This window comes from Podarcis tiliguerta (genome assembly GCF_965153285.1).
Source record: "Podarcis tiliguerta genome assembly, chromosome: 5".
Taxonomy (NCBI): Eukaryota; Metazoa; Chordata; class Lepidosauria; order Squamata; family Lacertidae; genus Podarcis; species Podarcis tiliguerta.
In genome coordinates, this window is record NC_139538.1 from 69,619,236 (window position 1) to 69,639,065 (window position 19,830).

At 40.2% G+C, this 19,830-nt stretch overlaps 1 protein-coding gene across 1 annotated transcript; it reads left to right on the plus strand.

Annotated features, from left to right (window-relative positions):
* Positions 1-240: 240 nt before the first annotated feature.
* On the plus strand, positions 241-19,008 carry DNA2 (DNA replication helicase/nuclease 2). Its single transcript, XM_083441270.1, has 21 exons — positions 241-490; positions 1,426-1,599; positions 2,517-2,700; positions 3,650-3,792; positions 4,229-4,360; positions 5,309-5,525; positions 6,816-6,933; positions 8,055-8,220; positions 8,740-8,931; positions 9,117-9,350; positions 9,700-9,816; positions 9,912-10,021; positions 11,344-11,453; positions 12,247-12,471; positions 13,945-14,138; positions 14,225-14,314; positions 14,401-14,593; positions 15,184-15,273; positions 15,802-15,984; positions 16,738-16,884; positions 17,328-19,008. Exons 1-21 carry the CDS (start codon positions 390-392, stop codon positions 17,382-17,384), a joined length of 3,177 nt encoding a protein of 1,058 aa, XP_083297396.1. The 5' UTR covers positions 241-389; the 3' UTR covers positions 17,385-19,008.
* Positions 19,009-19,830: the final 822 nt, after the last annotated feature.

Below are 19,830 nucleotides of genomic sequence, written 5' to 3' on the forward strand. Positions count from 1 at the left end.
TCTTTGTTTTAAAGAAAGCAATTCCTTCTTGTTATGTATTGAAGTTCTCACCCTGGCCGTCTGCTATGTCTACCCACTATTCAACACTTCCCACCCACCCCGCTCGTATTCCAAGACGCTCTCAATAAGCACGAGGAAGAATGTCATCAGATTAAAAGAAACGAGTTTCAACCGTTCTTGCAGCGCGGAAAAGAAGAGAGACGCGGTGCTCGCGCGCATACAGGAAAAGCCTCAAACTCCACCCCCGGCGCCTCATAGGGGAGCGCGCTTGTTACGCCTGCGCCCTCGCGGGCTGGGCGGGGTAGGGGGCTTATTAGCTACCGTCCCGGCTTCTGGTTTTTTCCCTTTTTTCTTTCCCCCTTCCCGCTTATGCTTTTGGCGCCTCGGAGATGGCGGCGAGGAGGCAGGAGAAGAAGGAAGAGGCGGCTGAAGTGACTCTGGAAGAGCTGATGGAGAGGAGTTTCTTCGAGGACCCGCCTCCGCCGCCGAGGTGCTTCTTGGCGGGGACTGAGCTGCAAAAGCGCGCGCCTTTCGAAGCGCCGGCGGGACGCTTCTCCCCAAGGATCCCGCTCTCTCCTGGTTGTGGGTCCTCCTCCCCACGTCTCCTGCCCTTTAGGCGTCTGGAGGTTGGGTGGCCTTTCTTTTCAGGATGTGGCGATTGGGGAGCCTGTGATTAGAGTCCCACGCGTGGCTCAGCTCGGATCCGTCCCAGCTAGCATGGTCGATGGTCAGAAATGATGCGGGTTGTAATCCAGTGATCATGGTGTGGCAATTATGCAACAATAGCTTTTGAGGAAAAATAGAGAGAGAGAGAGAGTGTATACATATGCACACACACACACACGCACATATGTGTGTACTGTATATATATGTGTGTATATAATCTCTAATAACAATGGGTGATTAAGCCATCCGTTGTCGGCCCATTCTGCAAAGGATCCTCTGAGGTTTTTTTCCTCCCATCCTGGTATATTTTCATTTTCAGGAGCTAGTGAAAAAGCAGCTGGAGGAGGGATCCTTACAGAGGAAAAATTGGAGTTAGGGGTTAAGGGTCCCCTCTTAGCCCCCAGTTCTCTCCTGCAAGTGCCCTCTCTTCCCTCTGTGTGTACAGAGGCAAACATGGGTTTTGGAATGGTTTCCCCTCTTTATGTTCTGTTGTCTTATTTGGCTAAATTACTTTTGAAAGCAATTTGTCCAGATAATAGAAATATTAGATGGCTAAGTACTTGGAGAACAATTGTCTCTTGTCTGGAAGTGGACAAAGGTAGTGCTGCTGTTTCTTTCTGCTTGGCGCTTCCGTTTCCATGTTTTAAATGAGATTCACAGATCTTAGCCCTCAGTGGTATCTAAGCCAATCTGTTATTAGAGTGTGTGCCTGACTACTGCCTTGTACCTGTATGTATTATCATGCAACTGTAATTTTAGATTCCCAAAGAAAATTGTTGGCTTCTCGGATACAGTACTCAGCAAGGGCCTGAACAACAGATACTGCGTGTTACATGTCCAGGAAAATGGTGCTCTGGAGAAACACCTGACAATTACAGCTTCTTCTCAGCTTGATGATTTGGATACAGAGTTGTGCATCCTAAGACATGACTGGTAACTGCTGTGTAACTGTTGATACTGGATAATGGGCAAAATGTTCTTTATGCTTGTTATTGTACAGTTTCTAATTGTGGTTAAAAAGTTGAAAAATTAGTTCTATGAAACAAGGGATCAAAATATTTCTAATTCTTAGTTTCTCCTATTAATGTCAGTAAAGGGAAGGAAGCCTTTGACTGTCCCCCTCCCCGCTTTTTTAGTACATTAAGCCTTAAGGTGCCAACATTTTTTGATAGTAGTGGAGGACCTCCAGTCCAGTTTCCTGCAAGTTCCACACTAACTTGGAGCAGGACTTTGTGTGGCTTCTCCTGTTCTGTGGAATACCATTCCTATTGAGGTACAACAGGGTCCCACTATCTTCACTGTCAGGAAACGATTGAAGACATTTTTGTTCTTTCAGGCTTTCCCAGCTAGATAAGTTGTACACACACAGCATCCTACACCCTCATTCCCTTGACATGTCCCTTCCCTTAAGGGTAAATAGCTCCCTCCTGTTGGAGTGAATAGGAGAGACGTTTTAAAATGAAGTACCAAAGGGAAAAAATAGACAAAAAGCCACCAGAGCTGGTTGCTTCAGCTCGTGTGACTGGCTAACTAGCAATGCTTCCATCATGGTGATTGCTTCCCTATGGAATTTCCTTCCCCAGTTCCAATCACCATAGAATTGATCCCTAAAAGGACCACTACTGAATTGTTCAGAGATTATCTTCTCTGCTTCTCTACCTGTCTGTGCCCATTTTCACTGTCTTTGTAATCGCGAGAGTGTGGGTTGCAATAAGTCCCTGAAAAATTGTTATAGTTTTTCTTGAATACATGATCACTTTCCTTTCCTTGGTCTATAGGTCAGTACAAAAATCACAGATAATTTAAAAATATGTGCGTATCAACATTGTAATCTGGCACATATTTTTCAGGATTTCTGTTCCAGTGCAGCCTGGAGATATCATTCATCTAGAAGGAGAGTGCAACGCGGGTGTTTGGATAATAGATGCAGATGGAGGATATTTGATTCTGTATCCAGATATATTAGTCTCTGGCACTACTGTATCAAATAGCATTCGGTGTATGAGGAAAGCTATACTGAGTGAAAAGTTCAAAGTAAGTTGGGAAAAACATTGTATATTAAAATGGTTTGTTTCATGGGCATTGATAACATCTGTATTAAGGGCATTGTCAACTGTTGTTTTAAATAAAGCACCTAGTATTATAAGTACTTAATACATAAGAAGTTATAAATAAAATTATACCAGTAAAGAGTTTCAGAATGCTCTGGTTCACTATACTATGTTCCCTATTTACTATAGTGATCATCCAGTAGTCTCCAGAGTGCCTTTGGGGTAATTGATGAAGACAATAATAGCAAATAGGTGAACAGCCAGCATTTTCTGGAGTTGGGATAGACAATAATTTTAATGTGGATTTGTCTAGTGATGAACATATGGTTATATATGTGTTAAAATGCATGTTTTTATATGGTAAACTTTGCATATCATCCCAAACTTAAGTGATTGGGTGGAAAACAAACCTCAAATTCCCAGAGTACGATCTGAAGACACATAAGGTCGCCACCTTGTTGAAGCTAAACAGGTCTGGCTCTGCTCAGTGTTTGGCTGAGTGACTGTGTGGGAACTACATATTGGTACGATGATGGAATAAATGTGGGCCTTTATTTTCATGACGCGAGAAAGGTGGGGTATAATTGTAATAAAAGAAAAATAAAGTAAATAATGATTGGTGGACTTACATTGATAGCTTATATTCAAGTAGGAAACATGGCTCTTTATTAACCTCCTAACTTGATAGTTAGTTTAATTATGAAATTGTCCTGTTGGTCCTTTCTTCTTTCTTTGATATTTGTTTTTTAAACTTAAAATACCTTGCTTACAGTGTTTACTCAAAAAGTATTTAATGGGACTTAAGGTATAGTAAGTGTGCAGGGGATTGCGCCCTTAAATGTCACTAAAAATGCAGTATTGTACAGATTAATTAATGTGTAGTGCACATACATCTCTGCTAATATTTTGGGGTGGTTTCGTTTTCCCCCCAGGGATGTGAGCCTGGTTTGCGTCCAATGCTAATTGGTACAATCCTTCATGAAATTTTCCAGAAAGCAGGAACAAATTTTACACAAGAGAAATTGCAAGAAATTGCCTTCTCAGTAATTCATGGACCAAAGTATCTAAAAGAGCTGTAAGTATTAGCTGTAAGAGATGAAGTGAGTGGTATACCTTTCTCTTAAGAACTTGTTCTTTTTCTTAGCTTTAATGCTTAACAAAGGTCAGTTTGCACAGGGATAGTGGGAATTGCTGATATTGTTACCTTTTTGTCCATGTGATTGCTTGTGTGGACAAAAATGCACTGCCATAATTGTTTCAGAGCATGCAAATAGAGTAACCTTTTTGAAGCAAAATAATTCACTTGTCATTTTTATAGTTGTATGTGCTACATTTTGGAAGAATAGTTCCCTGTAGTTACATTGATAAAACTTGGGAACGTTACAAATGCCTAAACAGGTCGATATTTTTCTCTGAGGGACCACAAAGAAAAAATAGATATCTGTAATGTTTTTCTCTTCTGCTATCTGCCATGCAGCTTTTAATATGCTTTCCTCCTTTCTCTTCTGCAGGTACCAGTTAAATCTGAAAGAGAATGATATAATGCAAGAGATAGAAGAGTACTTTCACTCTTTCATTAAATGGGCAGAAGAGTTCATATACAAAGAAAACCATGTTTGCCAGCATAACATGCAGATAAAATGGTAAGGAACTATTCACACTAACACACTGTTGTACAGTTGTTCTGCCAGTGCTGTAGGTGAAGTTCGTTAGCTGTGTAAGAACTGCAGAATCTCTGGACTGCAAAGGACCAGAAATAAATAAAATAATAATGTTGTACAACTTCTTTAACAATTGAGTTGGGTTGTTAAGCTCCTTTCCTGGCACAGATTCTAGGGCACTTATAAACAACATGTTGGGGGGGGGGATTTCTGGGTTAGATCCAGACTTCATGGGATATTTCCAGTGGAGACCCCCACCAGCAGAAGATGGAGAGATTTTTGATAATTTCTCCCCTCTGAGTCCCACCCAGGGGCACTGCTTAGGAAAAAAAGGGGGGCTGAAGTGTAGTGTGGTAACGTGCACTGTGGTAATGCTGTTTTGGCTTCTGTTAGTTAAAGTGTAATTAAAAAGACAAACTTTCTTACGGCTATGTTTAGTATTTCAAGTTTCTCTCCTTGGGCTTGTTTGCTGTAGCTATTGCAAAGTAGCTGTCAACCAGGTTAGAACATTTGAATGGACCAATTTCTCTCTTTCATACAAGCCATGGCTAGCTACTATTGCATTTCAACTCAAATTCACCAGACTTTGTATTTTCAAGGCTTCATTATTCATATCTTTTGCTGCACATTCTGTGGTTACTTGAATCCCTTGTTTGTTGACAACTCAGATCCTGCTAGGCATTTCAGCCCACTTGTTCTGTTACTTGAGAATGAAATCATTTTTCTCATCTGTAAGAACAAAATAATAGTAAGAGGAAGCGCTGCCTTTTGATCTGTTTGGAAGCAGTTGCTTAAGAATGTAATATGTTCTAACCTGTTAAAGGAATATGGATTTTGTCCCTTCAAGTACGTATTTAAGGAAAGCTATCGCTTCGTTTTCGAAAGTAAACCTTTCCGGTTAATACACTTAATGTTGTTTTTTTCTGATAGGCCAGGGGATGAAAAAGATGACTCCTGGTGCACTGTCAAAGTTACAGAAATCCTGGATGTTGAGGAGAACATTTGGTGCCCCAGGTTTGGCTTAAAGGGTAAAATTGATGTTACAGCTGGTGTAACAATTCACCGCAGATCTACAACTCAGTCCAAGATAATGCCTCTGGAGCTTAAAAGTGGCAAGGAATCTAACTCTATAGAACACAGAAGTCAGGTACAAATAGGAATTATAGTAATTAATTTTAAAGGGTACATGAAAGGCGCTGACTAAATATTAAGTTTTAAAAATGTTTTAATAGGTTCTTAATTGTTTTTAAGCATCATTTGTGGTGGGTTCAGAAGGTTCCAGAAGCTGATGCTGTGAGGCAGTTGCTCCTTCCTATAGGATTTGCTCTGCAGGGTCCATTGGAGTTCAGTTGGGTCTCCCATGATCCTTAACGTCAACATGAAACCTTTGGCTGAAGTTGTCACCCATGTGCTGATGATACTGAACTCTTTTTTTATCATCAGAGCCAGGTGCTCTGGTGGCGATTTCCCTCAGTTAGTGTTTGAAGTGGACTGAATGATTGTGAATAAACTTAAGCCCAGTATAAATAGTACAGAGTTGATGCTAGTAGGAGCTCAGTAGACTGACTAAAATTGTACGTTAAGGGGAAATTATGTAGCTGGAGGAAGGTGGTACTTGGATTCCTAGACAGGGTCTGTGCCCTAGGTGGTTGTTTATCAGATTTTTTTTGTTTGGTTTCCTGTACCCGCTGATGAAAAAGGAAATGAAACCGCTGTCATTCATGTCTTTGACAATCCAGATTGGGAGATTGGGTTACTGTAGTGTATTGTATGTGGGGCTGCTGTTGAAGATACTGATAGGCAGAAACAAACTATTTATTTTGAAGCATCTGCATTTGTTTCTGGGTCCATTTCAAGGTTCTGGTTTTGTCTTTCAAAGTTTGTGTTTTGGTTAGTAGCACCTACTTCCTTAAGTTCAGTCGATGAGGTCTTCTAGAGGCTCTATGCTTCTTGGATGCAGGAATTTATTTATTTATTTATTTATTTATTTATTTGGTGGTGTCCAAAGATAAGCATTTCTTTCTGTCGCTAAAAGTAGAGAACGAGAAGCCAGCAGAGTAGGAAAAATAGCAAAATCGTAAGTCTGGTTGATAGTCTGGCTATAGGCCTGGCTGTTTTGCTGCACTAAATAATTAGGGCGGCTTCTGTGAATATATTCATTGCGATAACTGGCTTGACTGATTAAGTCTCTCGCATGATGCAGTATGCCACCCCCAGGAATTGTTAGTGGGACTATAGTTTCCTCAGCTCTGACGCCCATATTACTGGTCTTGATGCAGCCCTTGTGTGCTTATTTGCTAGTGATACATAATTTGTATGCTCACTGGTGGGGGACATATTGTGTGTGATTACTGCAGCAAGAAACTGCAAAGTGGTGCAACTTGGTTGATACCTACGTTTAACATTCCATTTTAATAGTTTTGGATTCTCCCCCCAGGTGGTTTTGTACTCTCTGTTGTGCCAAGGAAGACGAGCTGATCCTGAAGCTGGATTCCTCCTTTACCTTAAAACTGGGAATATGTTTCCTGTACCTGGAAATCGTATGGATAGGAGAGGTAATTTTCTGTTTGGAAAAATCCTTGGACTGTGTTGTATTTACAATATTTCCATCTCATTTTTTCAACAATGCAGTCTTCAAGGGGGCTGGATTTTTTTTTTATTAAAAAAAATGCAATTTAATCATGAAAATCAGATAAAGCAGAATTAAATAGTTTAAGAGCTCCCACCCCTACATTTGCTGTCTCTTACAAAAAGCTTATGTAAAAAACTGATTTAACTTGGCACAGAAAAAGAGCACATGCCAGATGAATTTTTCTGGGGAGGTCATTCCAGAATGTGGGCCCTGCTACCGAAAAAGCTCTGCCTGTGGTTGGCAAGGGGACTCAGAGCAGAGCATCCAATGACAACATCAGCAAATAGAAAGTTTTTATGGGAGAAGGAAAGCCTTCAGCTGCCATCTAGTTCTAGCTCATCTAGGACTTAGTCAATTTCAGCACTTTGATTTGTGCTTGGAAACAAACTGGTAGCCAGTGAAGATCTTGTAAGAGCTGAAGTATTTGTTCAGTATGGGAAGGTCCCATTATCAACCTAGTGAGGCTTTATACTCTTAACCAGCTGAAGTTTCCAAAACCTTTTCAACAGGGAGTCCATGTAGAGCCCATTTCAGCAATTCAAGCTGGGGATTACATGGGCATGGAAAACTGTGTCAAGTTCGTCTCTTCCCAAGGAAAGACAAAACTGGTGCACCAGTTAAGTAAAGGCCTCAAATTTCAGCAAATTCTCAAGACAGCCTCTGGGTAGCATGGGCTCCTTTGGAAGGAAGTGTGGGATATAAATACAAAAAACAAAGAAATTAAATAATGAGTTCTAAGCTTTCTCCTAGTCTTGGAACTGCTGTGGATGGGAATGATCCCTACTCACCCCCAGCCCCAAAGTTGAGAGGAAACTTAGGATTTGTGCAAAGCAAGCCTCTGTCGCATCACTAGCACCGTGCCATCCAGCTTCAGATTGGAGGGAGAGGCAGAGATGTGTCATCTTGTCTCTGTGTTTCCTGGGCACTCCGAGTGGCCAGTGAGCGCAGAGCCAAAGTAGTTTTCCTTGTGGCTTTTTCCTAAATATTTGAAGCTTTGGGGGGGACGGACGGACCTGTACATCATTTTTGTTTCTCCCTCTGCAGAACTGATCAAACTAAGAAATGAGTTGGCCTTCTATTTGCTTCACACCGTATGCAAATCTGACACTGGGAAGGAGCGGACACAGCTTGCATCTTTGCCTCCTCTGATTAATGACAGTAAGGTGTGCAGCTATTGCTCTCAGAAGCAGAACTGTGCACTTTATAGCAGGTAAATTCCTTTTTTAAAGCCTGCAAGCTCTTTGCAAGCTGACCTCTGTTTAAAATGGCTGATGCTGTGGTTTCATTAAGGCTCTACATCATAGTTTTGGACAAGGCTACATTAGATCCAGGTGTGAAATAATTGGTTCTTTTCTGTGTAATGTCAAATGTATTATTTTGGACCATGCCATGTTGCGTTTGATTTAGTTTTCCAGCTGTGAACTATACCAAGCAGAAATGTAGGCATGACCCTAAATATGATAATGGTTCTACTACGATAGTGCATGCTGAAATGGTAGCTACCCTAAAAGCAGAGAGAAACTATTGATAAAATCCAGGGAAAGCAATAGAAGTAGGTTTTCAGGGGGTAGAAGGATGCAGGCACACTAGTGTACGTCTGCCTAAGAATTTATATGAAGATAGCACAGACTTAATTCAAATTGTTGCCATCTATGAAGTTTCTTAGCAGAATTATCACAGGCCGTCATTATTGAAATTATAGGAGGACTCATGTTGTGTTCTGTTTTAGGGCTGTGGAACAGCAGCAAAATCGCCTTCTTTCTCCGGAGGTGCTTGCTGCTGTTGAAAATGAGACCCAGCATCTGAAGCCCTCGCACTTGGAGTATTTCCATCTCTGGTATCTGATGCTAACCTTGGAGTCACAATATAAAGATGGGAAGAAGGGCTGCAGAAACATATGGATGATACCTGCTGCAGAAAGGTATTGGTGATTTTGTAGGGTCACTTTCAAACTTCGCTTTAGCTACCAAAACTGTTGACATCGAGTAACGACAGCTAAAAATGTAGATGACACTTCTTTCAGTTTCCTTAAAGCAAAGAGTTGCATGGGCTAGCAACTGTGTACCATGAGCTTTCCCAAACTTCATTTGTTTTTAATTTTTGTAGGGAGAAACACGGAGACTGCATTGGAAACATGATCAGGGTGGAGTGCGTGCAGAAGGTGTCCGATGGACTGTATTTACACTGTTTCCAGCGTAAAAAGGGTTCTGCACCTGCAACAATTCTGATGATAGGAGACAGGGTTGTTGTGAGTGGTGAAGCGGACAGCACTTTGCTTGGCTTGGCGATTGGTTATGTGCAACAGATCAACGGCTCCAAAATCTCTTGCTTATTGGATAGGTAACATAGTGCTTTCCTTGTCAGGAGAGTTCATGTACTAACATGTAATAACATGTTGTTCTTGTGTCAAACATGTATTATACAAATGCATGCAGTTAGAGTGGCCTTTGTCTCCCTGCTGCAGGTAGTTGCAGCTGGGAAATGACCATTGCCTCCCTATCCGACCTGGTACCCTCAGCGTGTTTTGAATTACAGCTGTCATTGTCTCTAGACAGCATGGTCAGGGGTGATGGGAGGGCACCAGTTTGGGAAACATCTGGCGGGCACCAGTTTGGGAAAGACTTCTCAGTATATTTTCTAATACTCAGGGTCTTAGAATCTGAGTGATACCTTTTTTTCTGCCTTCCAGGAACTTGTCACGTATCCCAGAAGACACTATATTTAGGTTAGACCATGAAGAAGGAGCTTTTGGCACAGATGCTCCATTGGGAAACCTTTCTAAATTGATGGGAAATTCTCCTGCAAGGTCTGTTCAAATTTATCTTCCTTCCATGGCTAACATTTCTAGAAATGTGTTTTCAATTTTTGTTTATTCCTTTCCCTCTCAATCCTTCTTTTTAGCGAAAGGCTTCGTAATTTAATAATAGACTTTCAGAAACCACAGTTCATCCAACATTTGAGCTCTGTCCTTCCTCCAGAAGCAAAGGAAACTGTTGCGAACATTCTAAAAGGTACAGTAGATGCATCTTTTTATTTAAAAAAGCCCTATTAAGGTCTGGTTATATTAGAAAATTGGATTTCCTGCCTAGAGATTCAGTGGAAAACCTTGTGACTGAAAATTTAAGGCACTGGATGCCATGCATTTTCAATGAATCAGCTCACTGAAAGATAAAATAATGCTCATTTGCTGAAGCTCTATAAATACTTACTTTGCTGGAGTAAGAATGAAATACTGTTCCTGCAGTCTTGTAGCCTGGCAAATCCCAAAGCCTGGGCATGTAAAAACAGGTGACGACTCTCAATAAGATTGGTACTTTTATCTGTATAATTCATATCCCTCCCTTTTGTCACAGGGTCCCAGGGCTAATTATATTTAAAATACGTAAACCAATCAAAAGTTAAAAACTCTTTACACAATTCATTAAAAACGCTCTGTCTGTTATTTAGAGAGTCTGTGGCTGAGCTGGAATATGAACCCAAACCCAAGCTTGGTTCTCCTCTCAGTGAATGTCATGCAGGTGTGTGTGATTTCTCTTCCTAAAGAGTACTGTATGTCAGGGAAGGCAGGTTCCCATGTGGTTAGAGGAGGATTGCTGAATTCATTGAGAGACTGAAGCTTTCTAAGCTGAAGAAGCATTCTGAATTTTGCCTGAAAACAAACAAACAACCAATGCATGCTTAACAGCTCTTTGTAGTGGCATGCCTTATCCCAAACTTAATGGAAGTTGTCTGTTGACTTTTCAAGATGTGCTCTGCTGCGGTAATGTTCACTTTCAAAACTTTGCAAGCTAATCAACAAAAGATAATCTTTGCTGTTGAGACTTTCTGCTAGTCATTTGTGGCATATAGACTGCCTTAAAGAAGAAATGAAGTTATTTTGTTTCCATAAGTTTCCCTGCCTGGTTGCCTGCAGGCAATTTTTAGCCGAAACTGAGTTGCTGCTTAGAAGCCCAGGTTTAAAATGTATGCTCAACGAATTTTGAAGCCAATACCAAATTTGTAGCAGGCTTGTTCTCCAGAGTATTAATTGATGTAGCAGGAAGTTATGGGACTTCCAAGCAAAGCATGAATGAGATGACCTACCTTACACTTCTTAATCAGGTTTTAATCCTCTGCGCATTTACCTGGAGCAACCCTTACTGAACTTAGTGGAACTAGCTGGGTAAAGGTGCATAGGATTGAACTGTGTATTCTGCCCCCGTACATGCAAATATAGCTAATGTTTTGATATTGTAAAATAGGTACCTCAATAGTCCCCCAGGTCCAGGTAATTATGTTTAAAATGAAGGCAGAGAACTTATTGTATTCACTTATTTTCCCCCATAAATCAAAGGCCTTAATAAACCCCAGAAACAAGCAATGAAACAAGTGCTGCTTTCAAAGGATTACACACTCATTGTCGGGATGCCTGGGACAGGAAAGACCACCACAATATGTGCTCTGGTAAGATTCCAGAAAGAGGGAACATTTGAAAAAATGATGTTAATGAATTTTATGCATGTAGACCGTAGGACTTTAATGACTGAAACACCCAAAATGTGAAGTGTAAGAAGTTTCATTAAAAAACAAACTCTGCTCAAGCAATTATATACTTAATGTAGATATTCTATATGGCATGTTAGGAAAATGTGCTGTCTGAAGAGTGAATGTTTCAAAACCACAAATCTGCACTCAGGATTTCCACTGGTGTAAATAAAGTACTTAACTACCGGCTTATTAGTATGACACCCCCCATGAGTCTAAGAAGTGTGTCAGGGCAGTTAGATGGGCTGTGGTGTACCCAGCACTTGTATATACCCCTCGCCAGCTGTGTTTGGCATGCATAGGAAGGGGCTTTGTGCATGTTTACTTTGGGACATAGAGCTTCACCACACAGTATTGGAGAAATCCTGATTGGGCCAGGATCCCCCTTCATACAGAACATCTCTGCACAAACATTGATACACGTAAATCCCCTTCCTATGAGTGTTGAATGTATGGGCAGTAGTGATTGTGCCGCCCCCCCCCCCCCACTTTGATCAATGCCCATAGTCTCAAGACCAGTGGCCATTGCCCCACAGCTTCCCTAATGCCTTTCTTAAATGTAGGTGGTGGTGATCTGAAAAACACACACACATACATGGAATTTCCTCCTACATTGACAGCTGGGTTTTAGAATTTGAGGGGGGGGGGGTGTGTGACTTGTACGAAAATGCAAATTAATGCACCCCTCCTCTGTCTCCTATCCCACATTTAGGTCCGAATTCTTTATGCTTGTGGCTTCAGTGTTCTCTTAACTAGCTTTACTCACACTGCAGTTGACAATATCCTTCTGAAGCTGGCAAAGTTCAAAGTAGGCTTTCTGCGACTGGGTAGAGTTCAGAAGGTTCATCCGGCCATTCAGAAGTTCACAGAGGAAGAGATCTGCAGATCCAAATGCATTAAGACTGTAGCTGACTTGGAGGAGCTGTATCGTAGTCAAGTAAGGAAAATGACTTTCAGGGTTTTAGAATCTCTGAGATGTATTTCAAAAAGGACTACTGGGAAAATGAACATCTAGCTGGAGGTGTCTGCCTGTCTGTAGTGCATAGAGTGCTTTATTTTCACGGCACTTAACGCTTTGGTTATGATGCCTCCGCAGATTTTAATCAAGGTACAAATAAAATGTTTGCCCATACCAATTTTACTTACATTGAAAAAGGTAAATATATTCAAGCTGTGTTGCATCTTTTGAATTTTGTATTTAATATGTAAATATTCATAATATAGGCTTTGTAACTGGGAGACCCATACCACTAGTGGGGGCTGGTTGTGTTGTACAAAGGCAAAATACACTTTCAGCCTTGGATTGTTCTTTATAGAATAGTGCATGGGTAGGCAAACTAAGGCCCAGGGTCCGGATCCGGCCCAATTGCCTTCTAAATCCGGCCTGTGGACGGTCCGGGAATCAGCATGTTTTTACATGAGTGGAATGTGTGCTTTTATTTAAAATGCATCTCTGATTTATTTGTGGGGCATAGGAATTTGTTCATTTCCCCCCACCCCCAAATATAGTTCGGCCCCTCACAAGGTCTAAGGGACAGTGGACTGGCCCCCTGCTGAAAAAGTTTGCTGACCCCTGGAATACTGTGTCCCAGTGAAGATGTTGGCCTTCCCTGTGAGAGACATTCTTTAATCTGAAAAGCAAATCTCAGCCATCAGATTTCATCATAAATAATTTACAGACACATTATCCCCGCATTTGCAAACCGCTCTTTTGACTTACTATTTAAATCACAATAAGGACGTGGCAGTGGTGCACGGGTGCTCAGCAAGAATTGACCTTTCTGAGTTGCTTGTGATCAACTTGCACTCCCACTTCTAATTTAACTCCTCAAAGGTCTATACCATGATCAACCACCCCAAATGCTCAGGTTAAACAACCATAAAAGCAAGAACTGCTTTTTAACAGCACATGTATAGAGTGCATATAATGATCTATAGAGTCAGCAATGTTGCATTGTTTAGACATAACTGTTCTAAACTGAAAACATTTGTACATTTTTTTCATACAAAAGTTACAGTTAGAAAACACAAGGTTTATAACGACATATTGAAAACAGGTTGCAGGGGGCGGTTGCGGACATTCTCTGGCAGCCCCTAAGTGGTAGAACTCCCCATAGAGGTGTGTCTGGCATTTTCATTATACAGCTTTTGGCAAATGCTGAAGGCATGCCTCTTCACCCTGTCTTTAGACACTTGAAGTGTATTTTTTAGGGTCTACCTTACTTTGTGACTGCAAATTGTTTTAAACTGCTTTTAACATTTAGAATCACAGCGTTGGAAGGGACCATAAGGATCGTCTAGTCCACCCCTCTACAATGCAGGAATATTTTGTTGTAACTGGCCATGAGACCTTAGGGTGAGGGGCAGATAATAATGATGATGATGATGATAGTTTTTACTCTCTTTCTAGCCTGTGGTTGCCACAACCTGCATGGGAATAAAGCATCCAATTTTCACTCGTAAACAATTTGACTTCTGCATAGTGGATGAGGCTTCTCAAATAAGCCAGCCGATCTGCCTGGGTCCACTCTTCTATTCAATTCGGTTTGTGCTAGTGGGGGACCATCAGCAGCTACCTCCACTTGTGCAAAATGCAGAAGCAAGGTAAGAGGACATCCTGCTGACAAAATAAGCCATGTATTATCAACAAAACTTTGTGCTAGCCACGGACTGCCTTTTTTTTTTAACAGAGATCTTGGCATGGGCGAAAGTTTATTCAAAAGACTGGAACGAAACAAGAATGCCATTGTTCAGCTGACCGTACAGTACCGAATGAACAGGTAGGTAGTTCAAGTAGCTATTGTTTAGTCACCACATATTATAAGTGTCCAAATTTGACATTGCTTTGTTTTTTGAAACCTTTTAGTAAAATTATGTCACTGAGCAACAACCTGGTATATAATGGCAAACTGGAATGCGGCTCCGAGAAGGTGTCCAAAGCCATAGTTGACTTGCCAAATTTAAAAGACTTGAAATTGGACCAGAAGTTTTCTTCAGAAACTTGGCTAAAGGAAACACTTGATCCAAACAACCCTGTTTGTTTCCTTAACACAGAAAAGGTAAATTTTACTTGTTTGCCCTAATAAACAGTTATTTCTATGTTCACCCTATTCATTAGGAAATTGAAGGTGAAATGCTTTAAAAATGTCCTGTGTCTCTGGTAGTCCCCTGCTTATGGAATGCTTTGCCCAGGGAGGTTCGTCTTTGTAATCTTTCCAGGGCCAGGCAAAGACATATTTATTCTGCCCGTATTTGGACAACACTAGAAGTTCTGGCTTTAATGACTATTTTCTAGTATTAGTTCTTCTGTTGGCTGTTTTTGTTTCTAAACCCTTGTGGTATATCAGTATTGTTTTAATGAATATTTGTTCTATACATTGTATGTGTGTGTATTATTATTTTTTTGTAAGTTCAAGTCTGCTTTTGGTTGTGTGACATGATGAGTAAATTTGATGAATTAGTATACTAACTAACTTCCAGTATGGCTCCTTCCTCTTAATTGTGTGGGCTTTGTCCCCTTTAGTATAACAACCTACATGGAGATTTTTTAATATAAGGAAATCCAGTACATCTTTTTTTAAAAGCTAGCAAGCAAAATTGAACTTGCATTTTTACAGATTAAAATGTGTAGGATTTTTCCTTGGTATAGGTTCCAGCGCCAGAACTTACAGAAAAAGGTGGTGTAAGTAACATGACGGAAGCCAGACTGGTTCTCTTCCTGACATCCATGTTTATCAAGGTATGTGAAGGATTTTTGAAATGGTGTGGTCAGTTCTGAAAACTGACATGCTTTGGCCATTAAACTCCTGATTCTGGATGTATACTGAGTCACTGTTCAGAGATATGCTTGTTTGAGTAAACTGCTTCTATGGTATCCACTAGGGACACATTATTTAAAAAGCTAAAATAATGGTTCTCCAGTATTTCTTTCCTCTTCACTATATAGCACCTAGCTGTTGGAGCACATATAAGCAATTACAATCTGCATTTAAACAACAACAACAACCCCACACTATTTATATGGGCACTTGTTGACCTGGTTTCCACATAACTTTAAACCATAGTTTAAATGAACCAGTTTCAATTCACTTTGTAACTTTATATTTAATATTGCATTTTTGTTTCTTATTTGTTCGACTTCAAGTTAATGCCTAATTATTTTGTGTTTATTATACTCCATTTTCCACGAATGTTTCTTGATAGCATACACCCCAAAATAACTCTTTTGCTAGATTTAATCATTGAATGTCTGGGATTTATTTTTTAGGCTGGTTGCAAGCCCTCAGATATTGGGGTCATATCTCCATACAGACATCAGTTAAAGATAATCACAGACTTGATGACAAGTTCATTTATCAAGAATGTAGAAGTAAATACTGTGGACAAGTACCAAGGAAGAGACAAAAGTATAATCATAGTGTCCTTTGTAAGGAATAATGCCGATGGAAATGTGAGTAGGCTGTATTTTATAATCCCTGAGCACTTCATAATCTGGAAAGTTAAGATTTGTCCATCTGAAAATGGCTTCTTAATTAGTTGTGCTTGGAAAACACAGAAGTAAGTGGTAAGAAAAAACTGGCTGTACAAATTTATTCCAAAATGCTAAGAAGGGCAACTATTTTAGCTAAATAATTGCACAGTTTCATGGGTCCATTAGGAAATTTGGAGTTTTGTCCTTTCTCTTTACAAAAGAAATCTAGTCCACATCCCCTTGTGAGTGTGCACAACCCCTGTTACGGATGATATCCTTTGCTGATGGGGAGAATGCAGAATTGTATCTAGCAGCTGTGCATGCTTGCCAGCCACACTTTCAGCCAGGAAGTGAAGCAACCCTATGTACATACAGTGCCTCCAGGTGAGGGGAGGAATTCTGATTGGCCCAAGGTCCTCCTGTTGCAGGGAGGTACTCTGTGCACATAGTTCTTCACACACTGGTGGAATGCATGGTTGGCGAGAGACATGGCTGTAAGGCGAGACCCAGCTCCCTTCTCAGTGCATGAAAAATGTTTGGATGGATACCCCAAAGAACAGAAATACACTGCTTTTCTTTTTGTTGGTGGATTGTGCAATGAAGAAAGCAGATTGCTACCGTCTTCTGATGGTGTTCTGTTCTGCTTAGTTTTATATTTGAAATATAAAACCTGGCAAGCTCAGTCAGCCCCAAAATCTTAAGGCTAGGTCAACTGCTCTTTTCCTCTGATAGCTTGGAGAACTTCTGAAGGACTGGAGGCGTCTCAATGTTGCTATTACAAGAGCAAAACACAAATTAATCATGCTGGGTTGTGTGCCATCCCTGTGTCACTATCCTCCTCTGAAGAAGTTGCTTTGTCATTTGGATACTGAAGCAATGATATCCTTTTTTTGGTAGTGCATCTCTTTATTTGTTTATTTATTTGATTTTACCATTGCAAATAAATCTCAAAATGTCTTACAAAGATAGAAATAAAAAATACATTTAAAGCATTTCAGTTAAAATAATATTACAGATATCACCAATAGTATAGAGCAGCAGGATTAGTGCCACTTGTCAGGGAAAGGCCATGGAAATAGATGAATTTTTAGTGTTGGAAGCACACAACAGTTGATGCCTCTTGAATGGCAGAAGGGAGGACACTCATCCAGAGACATCACTACAGAGAAGGCCCACTTTCGTGTTGCCATCAAATGGCATTTTGCAATATGTGGCACCTTCAGCAAGACCTCCTCTGAAGATCTCTGGGTTATACAGATAAAAGATTTATTCAAGCTTTTTTCTCTCATGTTACCAAATATATTTTCCTTAATGTTACTTACATTTTCAGTCTTCCATTAGGGGCATGTGAAAGTGTGTATCGTTGTAACCTTCTGTGACAAGGAGGCATCAAGGTGAAAATCCTCATTCATGTGCTGCTGAAAGAATCGATTGCATTATAAGCTTGGGAGTTCCATATTGTCAAATAGATTTAATTCTACTGTCTTTTCTACATGTTAATGTCTCGACATAGTTCTTAAAATGTTAGCCATTTTAAAAATTAAACTTTGCACACACATCTCCAGGCATGTTCAGGCATTTGTTTGAATCGATCTGCAAACCCAACCCCACCCAGTATCCTGGTTCATGTTGCCATGTTGATTTAGTCCCTTTCCTGTGCTCAGCAGGGGAGTTCAACAAAGATCTTGGATTTTCTTGAACAGGAGTAGAATTTTCTGCACACAGAGATCTTAATAAACACCTTTTAATCACTCAAGGTGTTCTACTTGCTTTTAATGAAAAGCAAGTATAAGCCACTGCAGCCTCTCTCTTTTTTGCTCTGTACAGTGAAGGCTTGAGATTGACTGAGTGGGTAGGGTAATGTGCACTAGGATGTGGGGTTGGGGCTTGTGTGCATGCTTCTGTCCCCTGTCCACAGATACCATTTTTTGTGTTCTGGCAAAAAAATGCCCGAACATATGTCATGAACGTGTCTCATATTTTCAGGTTTTAAATTTGCTGCTTTTATTCAGTTCTGCTGAGCAACTCAGATGTGTGTGCAGTCTTGAACTTTGAAGTGTGTGTGTGTGTGTGTGTCAGAGGGAAGTTCAGAACATTATTTATTATGTTTATATCAATGCAACTTCAAAGTGGCTGGATTCAGCCCTCTGTATGTGATAAGGTATGAAATCTTAGAGGCAGCTATTACAAATTGAGGGGAGTAGTGCCTTTCCCCAGTAGTGTACTACTGCCTTTCTCTCATAGCTCTCATCAGTTGACAGATTTAGAGCCATTAAAATATTGTGTGCATCTAGTCTTACAACTTGATCCTTATTGTTAAAACATGGCTTGTGAATGCCAAATTCTAGAAAGATTTTCTTAAGAGACTGTTCTTAAGAAACATTATTTAAGCGTAAAAGGCCTTGTTAACAAGCAGAGCTTAAAACTGTGGCCATCTTGCTTCACAACAATCCATGTTCTCTGTTTTCTTTATTCTTTCCTCTGTACAGCAACAAAACCCTGGAATGTGAGATTACTAATAAGATTGCTTTCGTTTTTCATATTGATTTTTCCTCGTAACTTGAACTTTTGATATTATAAGTAACTCTATTAAGTAGATTTTACTAAGAAACACCTTTTGAAACTGCTTGTTTGTAACATTGTAACTCAGCTTTTTGGGAGACAGAACTACAGATGGATTCTGAATTTATCTTGCTGCTAATTAATTTAATGCAGTGTAGTTTCACTTTTCTATATTTTATAAATGTTTCATAAAAGTTACTTAAAATGACAGCTAACTTAGGCCTGACTCTTTTTAATGTACAAGTTTGGAAAAAGGTTTGTACATATTATTGCATTGGAATTAACGCCTGTAGATTATAATTCTATTTAAAGACAGGAATTCATTTCTATATGTAATATGTATAAATGTTTGTACCTGATATTTGTACCAAGTTCTTAAATTTTTACCTGTTTTGTGGTATATATAATAAAATAAACTTGATTATACATTTGCATTACAAATATTTTATCTAAACTTGCAATACTGTTTACCTGTAATGGCCATTCACTGCAACCAATACAAATCTGACTAAGTCCTACTGAACTCCGTTCTGAGCATACCTGCATAGGACTTCCCTGTAAATGAAGTCCTAAAACTTACTTTCAAGAAGTTTCATCTCTGACTTGACTAGGAGTGCAATTGCACCCCTGCCACCCAATGTTAATGGCTGGAGGTAGTTAGAATGTGGCATTGACAACCTGCCCCCCCCCCCCCGCGGCGCACTGTAGTGGAGGTCCCTGCTGTACCAAGGCAAGCAGAAAGCTATTACTTGCTAAAATGGAGCAGTGTATTGGAGATTTAGAATTTGCCGAGTCCAAAGTGCCTCATGCCAGCCTGAAAGAACTGTAGCAAAAAAAGTGAGGGAAGCTCACCCACATTCCCCGCCCCCCCCCCAAGCTAGCAAGATGGAGTCGTGTAATCACTGCTCCGTCCCACCACAATTTCCCCAGCTAATAATTTGTCAGGCTATCAACACAGATATCTTGTTTATAAATAGACCACTCATGGTAATCTGTAATGAGTAAAAGAATTGCTTCCAGACAGCTAAGATATGGGGACAGACATCCCCGGATTTACAAATCAGTACCCAGACAAAATCCCTTGAAGTTGAACAGTCCCTGGATTCATTGAAAAAAATCTGGTAACCTTAAACTAAGAAGGATAAAGAGTTAAAGAGTTTTCGTGTCATTTCCCAGGTTGCCAGTGGGAAAATTGGCTTGCACAAGCATGTATATATGGGTTGATGGATGTGCTCATGACATTTTGGAATCAACTGATTTTAA